Source organism: Nothoprocta perdicaria, unplaced genomic scaffold (genome assembly GCF_003342845.1).
Source record: "Nothoprocta perdicaria isolate Ctin4 unplaced genomic scaffold, notPer1 scaffold_336, whole genome shotgun sequence".
Lineage (NCBI taxonomy): Eukaryota > Metazoa > Chordata > Aves > Tinamiformes > Tinamidae > Nothoprocta > Nothoprocta perdicaria.
In genome coordinates this window covers 667,414-676,509 of record NW_020455573.1, presented here as the reverse complement: position 1 = coordinate 676,509, position 9,096 = coordinate 667,414, and the positions used below count along the sequence as shown (strand labels likewise).

Below are 9,096 nucleotides of genomic sequence, written 5' to 3'. Positions count from 1 at the left end.
GGGAGTCTGAGCAGCTTTTATAGTGCTCCTGCACTGCCCCGGGCCCAGAGTCACCCAGTTCCTTGGCACTCCTTTTCCAGCACACTCACCTCAAATGCAAAATAGCTTTAGCTCACGGAATGGGTGTTTTTTGTTTTCCCTTCAATAAAGTAGCCTCTTCATTTCCTCTTTGCTGGCACGCCCGTTTTGCCACAAAGGCTGCTTTTAATACCAGAAATATAGATCAAGGATTTCCAGCGGTAGAACATGGCAATATGGTCAGAATTCATCACCCAAGTGCTGGAAAGATTTCCTCACTGGAAGTAATGTCTGATTGTTGGAGGAGAAGTGCAAGATTGAGATTCAATACACCAATGGGGAGCTCTGGACTATCTTCCTATGTGCATCTGAATTATTCTTTGATTGAGAAGCTTCTTGGAGAAGGCAACAGCTCAGTCCCATGGGTGAGCCTTTGGGTTAAGGAAACACAAAATAAAATCCTGCTGATGATCATAATGGTCAGACCATCCTGCTCTATGTTATGCATCAGTTGTAATGAGAAAAAATTACTGCAGGAGTCTGTATCCAGGTACACATATCCATTCCTTGTCAGATTAATCTATTTCACATTTCTGGAAGCATTTTTGTACTTATGTTTACAGATAAAAAATAGGAAGAAGAGAAAAGAAGGAGGGACTGAGGGAGAAGGCACAGAAGAGAAGAGACTATTTTCAGCTCTGTGCAAAATGGTTCCCAAAATCTCATATAGAGGGAGGAAAAAAAAAAAAAAGGCTATTTTTTTGTGCCAAATCACCTAGGCTGTCGCACAAGGCATCCAGACACAGGAAGAACAGGAATGCGATCAGAAGTAGTTACCATAGATTTACAAAAGGTAAACTGCATTTAACCAACCTCATATGAGGTGGACTGGCTTTGATGGATGAGGAGAGAGAACTGAATGTTGTTTGTCTCAGCTTTGGCAAAGCTTTTGACACAATCTGCCATGACATCCTAATGGCCCAACTAATGAAGTACAGGCTAGAAAGTTGCAGTGAAAACACCTGGACTGCTGGGCCCAGAGATCAGCAGCACATAGGCCAGGTGGAGGCAAGTAACAAGTGATGTCAAGAGACCAGCCCTGTTTAAGGTCTTCACCAGTGATGAAGGATGAGGGTACAGGGCACACCTGCAGCAAGTCTACAGGTGACACATATCTGGAAGGAGTCACTGATTCCTCAGAGAGTTGTGCTGCCCTTGAGATGGACCTTGACAGACTAGGCAATGGGCAGAGTGCAGTCTGCTGCGCAGTCAGCGTCCTGACGTTCATCAAAGGGAAGTGCCAGTCCTTCATCTGGAGAGGAACAAACCCATGCACCAGTATTGACTGGGAGCCAACCTCCCAGAAAGCACCTTTGCAGAGAAGAACTTTGCAGTCCTGATGAACTAGTTGAACATAGACCTACAATGCATCGTCACAGCAAAGAAGGCCAAAGGCACCGTTGAATACGTTAGGAATGGTGTTTTCAGCAGGTCAAGGAAGGTGATCCTGCCACTTTTCTGAGCACCAGTATGGCCATATCTGGAGTTCTGTGTCCTGTTCTGAGTTCCCCAGTAAAAGACATGAAAAACATGGACTAACTGAAGCAAGTCCAAGCAAATGGACACAGAGATGATTAAAGGATTGGAGCATCTCTCCTATTTGGAGAGGCTGAGAGAGCAGGGCAGAGTGAGATGAAGAAGGCTCAGGGCCTGGTTATCATTATGGAAGAGACCAAAGAAGATGGCCGAGACTCTTCTCACTGGTGCCCATCAACACGATGAAAGTCAATAGGCATAAACTGAAAGAAAAAATTCCATCTGAACATAAGATTTTGTTCCCTGTAAGGGTCACTGAACACTCGAGGAGGTGATGCAGAGAGGTTATGGAGTCTTCATCCTTGGAGATATTCAAACCCCAGTTGAACATGGTCCTGGACACCCTGCTCTAGCTTGAGCAGACAGGTTAGACCTGATGATCTCCAGGAGTCCCTTCCAGCCTGAAGGTGCAGGGCTCTGCAACACCGACCAACAGTAAAACGTCATTTTTGTTTTGTTTTGTAGTGAGGACCCCTCACTACAAGAAAGACATTGAGGTGCTGGAATGTGTCCAAAGAAGGGCAATGAAGCTGGTGAATAGTTTGGAGCGCAGAATTTATGAGTGACTGAGGGAGCTGGGGCTACTTACTCTGCAGAAGAAGCTGTCCACAGTGACGCTATGGCTCTCTACAATTACCTGGAAGGAGGTTGTAGTGAGGCAGGGGTTGACCTCTTCTCCAAAAGAACTACACGTAGGACAAGAGGAAATGGCCTCAAGTTGAACTATGGGAGGTTCAGGTTGGATATTAGGAAAAATTTCTACACAGAAGAATTTTCTACACAAAAAGAGTACTGAAGCATTGGAAGAGGCTGTCCAGGGAAGTGATGCAGTCACCATCCCTGGCAGTGTTCAAGAAATGTGTAGATAAGACACTTAGGGACATGGTTTAGCAGGTATGGTGGTGAAGGGCTTATGGTTGGACTTGATCATCTTGAAGGTCTTTTCCAAACATACCGATTCAAGGATTTTTCCAACTTTCACTGAATTCTAAGGCATGGCAGAGAATAAACGCTCAAGGGCAAGGTCTGAAAGTCCACCTCAACTCGAGGCAGTTTCCTTTCCACAGAGCCCTCGAGGCAGCAGACAGTGCAGGACCGTGGAGCATCGCTTTGGGCAGCTGGGAAGGGCGCCACTGCTGTTCTGCATCTGGGTCCGCCAGGGCTGCCCGGCTTCATCCTGTGCTGCCCGAGCCTCCTGCCGGGCTCGCCGGGCTCGGAGCCTTCGTGCTGCGAGCCACGACAGGACCGCGGTGCGCTCGGGGTGCCCGCGCTCCCCGGCAGCGCGGGAGAAGATGGCGGCGGGCGGCTGGGGGAAGGGGACACGAGCAGGACTGCGACGGGAGGGGCGGGGCCCAGCGGGCCTGGTTTCCTCGGCAACCGCCCCCCCTTACCGGGCCGGTTGCCTAGGAAACGGCCCGCGCATGCGCGTTGGCAGCCCGGCGCACGCGGCCGCTCGGCGCTGAGGTGGCGCCGGCCATGGAGGTGGAGGAGGAGTTCGGTGAGCGGCGCGGGCGGGCAGGGCTCGTCCCCTGCCGCGGCCGCCTCCCGGAGCGCTCCGTGGCGCGCGGAGGCACGTGCGGCGGGACGGGGTCCGGGCACCCCCGGCCGGGCTCTGCGCGAGGCGGCCGCCGCGGATCCCTGCGTGTGCCCGCGTCCAGCGCGGCTCCCGCGTCAGGCCCGCCAGGGGTGCCCGCGGGGTCTGGCGCCTAGGAAGCCTGGGCATCGAGTTTATGTGGAGCGTTTTTTACCTGCTAGGGTTGTTCTCTTGTGCCCTGTACCGTGGTGAGGTTCCCATTCTCTCTCCAGTTCTCATCCTTGCCCCCTTCTTCCTCCTCTGATCCTCTGCAGAGCCAGTTCAGGGAGGAAAACCACTCCTGGTTGCTCCTCTGTGGGCAGCTGAGCCAGGACAAGGCTTGTTGGACCTCCAAACGAGGAGAGAGGCTCTAGTTTTCAGCAGTTGTAATGAACCACATTGGCGAAGGGAGGCTGGCGTGCTGGTGGGTGGCAGAGCTGCAAACAGAAACACCCCAGCGCTTCCTGTGGTTTTCCTGCTGTTTGTGGCTCAGTGCCTGTATTTTCAGGGCTTTTAGAAATTCTGAAAGCTTCTGAACTCCTGAATCATTTAATGACTTTGGAAAACATAACTTTGACGTGCCCCGTGGTAGGCATGCTGCTTCCTCAGAAATGAAACTGAATTTTCTGGTGTCTTGCCTCCAGCAAAATTAGTTTTTGGGTGGAAAAGATTCCGTTCAGAGCAGCAGTGCTCTCAAGGGCCCGGTGCGTGTGCTGTCATGCTGCTGGTTCTCCTTGGGTGGTAAGTTAGCTGCAGGGCCACCCTCCTCGTTCCCCTTGGGGGGCTGTGGACACCCAGCTAATAAGGAGACTTCAGGAGTTGTTGTGCTCCATGCTGCTGGCTATTCTGTGCCACTTTTGACTTGCATCCCAGTCACATTCAGTTTCACAATGAATCTATTTATGTTTCAAGGTAAGAGCATCTGTTTTAGCTTTAATTCCCTAAGGGCACAGCTCAGATGTACTCTTTTTTTTTTTTCCCCACTGAGTTAATAATGTTGCTGGATCTCATTTGTTTTCTGTTTATTTTGTTTTCTCACTCTTCTTATATCCTACTAGATATTTTGGATCCAGAAAGATTAGTGCAATGCCCGTATGATAAGCACCATCGAATCAGAGCCCGCCGTTTTCCCTATCACCTTGTAAAATGCAGGAAGGTAAGTGAAACTGCTCAGCAAGGCGCTGAATGCTGCTAGTTGTGTGTGTGTGTCAGTGAGACCCGTCTGGCTGAAGTAACTTTGTGTCGCGTAGCTTCGTTTAGCCCTTATTTTGTAATTTTTAAGTGGTTCCCTCAATTATAACTTCAAACGCACATTAATTCACATGACACCAGTGTGGCTGTGCTGAAAAGAAATAGGTTCTGTACAGGTGGGTCAAGGAGAAAATCTTGCAGCTCACACAGAGGTCACGTGAATTGTTTGCAGTTTGGGGAGAGAATGCAGACATTACATGCACCTTTTCAAGCAGGGCAGAGCAGAGATAATTTACTGTTGCATTTCTTTCTAATTTTCAGTGCCAGAGCCTAGCAGCTTCCTTCATTACTGCTAATAACTATTTATCGTCCATCCGACAGAAACTGCTAGCCTTTGATTTAGCACCTATGGGAGTTTCCCCCGCCATCCTCAACATTTATCCAGAATTTGAATATGAATCATATAATAGGATACTCTCCTGTCTCCTCATCTGTGTCCTAAAGGGTTTTGTTTGGTTGATTTTTAACCTGCCATGGATTTTGCAAGTAGAAGGGAAGGCAGAGAGCTTTGGGTCTTTGATAAAGACTTTTAAAAAACCAGTTGTTTCCCCGTAAGTTTGCCAGTATGTTTTTAAAGTACTATAGCAGTGTTGTATCCTCTAGTGAGGATGCAGGTGTGCAGTGTATGCATTGATACTAGTACTTACAACTAATTCGTTTTGAGGGAGCAGGTAGTTTTTAAAATGAGATCTCAAAAGTCTTTTGCTAATCAATGGAGAAGACGGGGTAAGTGTACGTCGTGGGTCCTGCACATGTTCTGGGTTTGTTTTGCCTAGAGCTACCCTCAGGTTGCAGAGGAGTTGTCCACGTGCCCCTTCAACGCCCGCCACCTGGTTCCTCAAGCCGACCTGCGTGATCACATATCAAATTGCAATGACAAGCGGTTCATTGAGGAAGAAATAGGTAAGAGAGCCACCCACTTGTTCACACTTGGTAGTGATCCCTTGTTTGTAAGGAGTGCTCCGAGAATAACTGGAAAACAGGAAGGCCAGTGTTGTTTGTTCTCCGTCCCAGTGAAACTGGCTGGAGGGTGTTTGCAAAACTCGCACATTACTTAGGCAACCTGCATTATGCAGTGTCGTTTTTGTCCCCTATAATTACTAAGTATCTTCTGCAACATTATAGTGTTTTTGCAACGAATGTAGAGCTGCCCTGAGTCTATTGGTGATGCTTCCCTTTATGGAAGCAAGATTCCTATCTGCTCAAGCACTTCTACCACAAAATCTCAGGCACCAGAGACTTTTGATCCCAAATGCTTCATACTTCTGAAGCTGGATTGACTATAGTCATCAGATTTTCTCTCTCCCTGAAGCGAGTGAGGCCAACGACTTCCAGAGAAGGCAGATGAATTCTGTGAGCACATGGCAGGCACCTCCATGCGATGAAGACTGGGATACAGGTGAGTACCTTGCACATCTGCCTTCACTTCTCATCAGAGAATCACAGAATGGTTAAGATTGGAAGGGACTCCTAGAGATCATCTAGTCCAACCACCCTGCTCAAGCAGGGACACCCAGAGGACGTGGCACAGGGTCGCATCCAGGCCAGTGTGGAAGAACTCTAAAGAAGGAGACTCCACAGTCTCCCTGGGCAACCTGTTCCAGAACTCTGTCACCCTCACAGCAAAGAAGTTCTTCCTCTTATGGGGATGGAACTGTCTGGGTTCAGCTTGTACCCATTGCCCCTTGTCCTATCACCGGCCACCACTGAGAAGAGTTTGGCCCCATCCTCTTTACATCCTCCCCTCAGGTGTTTTATACATATAGAGGCTTTTGGCAATATAGAGGCTCTGTGCCACATATAGAGGCATATGTACATATAGAAGCTCTGTGCAATGATGAAAATGAATGGATAGTGACCTTTAGTTTCCTTGGTTAAATGACACAAGCCAAATGCATCTGTCCTGCATTAGATCCATTCTTACTTCCTCCTGAGCGTGTAGAAATAGGACAAAGACACTGCTCGTCTGCTGGGAGGGTTCTTGGTTCTGAGCCGCAACTTGTGTTTCCTTTTGCAGAGTCACTGGAGCACTCGACTTCTCCGTTTGTTCAGGGCATGGCAGACTATGGCATAAACGGGTAAGGGGGGCAGTTGGGTTTCTTACAGCCTTGTTTTGTAAAGATGAATATTGCAAAGATGAATACTCAGTTGCTGGCCATGGGCTGCTGTAACTGCACGGTCTGGCTGCTGGACATGTGCCTATGCTCCTCAATCCTAAGGACTGAGATAATGGGGCTGTCTGGCTTTGCATAATACAGCTACATTTTCTCAAAAGCTTTTCAGTAGTATTGGAGCATATAGCTGTTCTAAGTACTGCACAGTTTAAGCAGCCCACAACCCCAGACTCACAGAATCATTCTGGTCTGATGGAACCTCTGCTCCATCCCCCTGCACAAGCAGGGTCACCTAGAGCACACTGTACAGGATGGTGTACAGGTGAATTTTGAATAGCTCCTGAGAAGGAGAATCCACGGTCTCTCTGAGCAACCTGTTCCCAGGCTATGTCCTGTTCACAGCGAAGAATTTTTTCAATATTTTCAGATGGAATTTCTTATGTTTAAGTTTGTGCATGTTGCCTCTTGTCCTGTGGCTGGGCACCAGTGAAAATAGGCTGGCCCCATTTGGACAGCCTCCCTTAAGAAATCAGTGCACACTGATGACATCCCCTCTCAGTCTTTCCCTCTGCAGGCTCAACAGGCCCAGCTGACTCAGCCTTTCCCCGTAGGAGAGCTGCGTCAGGCCTCTCCTCATCCTCACAGTCCTGTACAAGACTGTCTCTAGTAGTTCCAGGTCTCTCTTGTACTGGGGAGCCCAGAGTTGGATGCGGGATACCCCATGTGGCGTCATCAAGGCTGAGTAGAGGCTGAGGATCACCTCACATGCCCTGCTGGCAAGACTCTTCCTATGGCACCCCAGGAGAGCAGTGGCTTTCCTGGCTACAAGGACACATTGCTCCCTTACAGCTAGCTTGTTCTCCATGAGCACCCACAGGTCCTTTTCCATAGAGCTGCTCTCCAGCAGGTCAACCCCCAACCTGTGCTGGTGCCTGGGATTCTTTCTCTCTTAGGGCAGTACCATGCACTTCACTTTCTTGAACTTCATGAGGTGCCCCTCTGCCCAGCTCTCCAGCCTGTGCATGACTGTGGATGGCAGCCCATCCCCTGGGTGGTGTATCCACCCTGGAGTAGCCTCCCCTCGAGCCCCTGCTCTCCTCAATGCAGTGTAAAATGCACCACTTCAAACAAACAGGTTTGCTGGAAGAACTGACTGAAGTTTTTGTGTTTCAGCACCACCTTGGAACGTAAGAGCTACCTGCCTCCAGGTTTACGTGCCCCCAAGTCATCTCCATATGCCATGGCAAGGAAGGCTGTAAGTAATGTGTGTGAGTGGCCTGGGCACTGTGACTTTTGCAGATGACCGCAGCTTTATGGCCACTGCTGCGGACAGCAAGGGTGCTGTGCAGAGGCCTCCTTGAGAGCAGCTTTCTAGGTACTCTCCTCCATAGATCATTCTCTGCAACCTTTCTTTGAGGCATCTTCTGTGTGCTTTTCCTTGTTCCATAGTCTTGAGAGACCTGACTTACAGGGGTGCCAACTTAAGCAGCCCCACTGCCCCACCAGTTTAACTCTGTCTGTAAACAGGTGCCTCCAAGTTACCCAAATTACACTCTCCCTTCCCTGCTCTTTAACCCAGATCATTTTCTTGCTTTGTGCAGCTGCACTTAATATCAGACCTAGCTAAACCAGGGCAGGGGTGTAGCTAGCACTGCTTAAGATGACACTACTGTAGAGAAGAGGGGGGCAAAGGATATTTTGGGCTGCATGAGAAGGCGGCGTGGTGAGAGCCTCTCTTGCTGGAGTGCCAGGCAGTGAGATCATCAACACTAGCAGCGAAAGAAGGGGGCTTTGAAGGATAAGTGGCTGTTTCCCACTTCGAGTAACTAAAGCTGACATTCACAAGTCTACAGCCACGACTGCACAAGTGAGATCCCTGCACAGCAAGGTAGTGCCAGCAAAGCCCTGGCAGGGTCTGGGATAGTGGCAAATGCTGCTTTCCTGACAGTTTGTCTCTTTGAATCCCGGTTTCAAAGGATGGAATAATTTACACGAGTAGTTGCTGAGCATGTCCGGCAGAACCTCTGCCTGTGTTAAGATGTTACCTAAATGACAGTGCTCTGCCACCAAAGCCTGCAGGTCAAATGCTAGCCAGCTCTGTTGTTGTTTCGAAAGCCATGAGGAATTTTTCTGCCTTTGTGACCGCTTGTTTAAAGTTGTCCATATGGTTGAGATGTGCGTGCTGTTTGGCCCTGTTGTTTGCAAGGGTGTTGCATCTGTGTGTTAAACCATGAAACCCTTTTGCCAGCATTGCAGCAAGCTGTGGAGATTTCAGCTGAGGGTGCAGTTCACTTGATTCAGTTGAAGTGTGGTTCATTTTTCCCCAGTGAGCTGCTTTTTGGAGAGCAGGCGAGTGAGTTTCCCCAGGCACTTAGAGTGTGTGTTTGAGCTGTGTCTTGCCTTCCCTTGTTTCGTCTGCCTTTTAGCATCATCAGGAACTCAGATCTCAAAAGTCGTTTGCTAATCAATGGAGAAGACGGGGTAAGTGTACGTCGTGGGTCCTGCACATGTTCTGGGTTTGTTTTGCCTAGAGCTACCCTCAGG

General features: G+C 49.2%; 1 protein-coding gene across 1 annotated transcript; it reads left to right on the top strand.

The window, feature by feature from the left end:
- The first annotated feature begins 3,070 nt into the window (after positions 1 to 3,070).
- GTSF1 (gametocyte specific factor 1) lies at positions 3,071 to 8,007 on the top strand. The gene is made up of 7 exons (XM_026043709.1): positions 3,071 to 3,112; positions 4,246 to 4,343; positions 5,215 to 5,341; positions 5,751 to 5,837; positions 6,456 to 6,516; positions 7,726 to 7,807; positions 8,002 to 8,007. Exons 1-7 carry the CDS (start codon positions 3,091 to 3,093, stop codon positions 8,005 to 8,007), a joined length of 483 nt encoding a protein of 160 aa, XP_025899494.1. The 5' UTR covers positions 3,071 to 3,090.
- Positions 8,008 to 9,096: the final 1,089 nt, after the last annotated feature.

Bases quoted from the DNA above. Each gene is read 5' to 3' on its own strand.
- GTSF1 (XM_026043709.1), top strand. From the start codon at position 3,091: ATGGAGGTGGAGGAGGAGTTCG. The intron at 5,342-5,750 runs GTAAGAGAGCCA...CTCTCCCTGAAG, and splicing joins GTTCATTGAGGAAGAAATAG to CGAGTGAGGCCAACGACTTC. The intron at 5,838-6,455 runs GTGAGTACCTTG...TTCCTTTTGCAG, and splicing joins CGATGAAGACTGGGATACAG to AGTCACTGGAGCACTCGACT.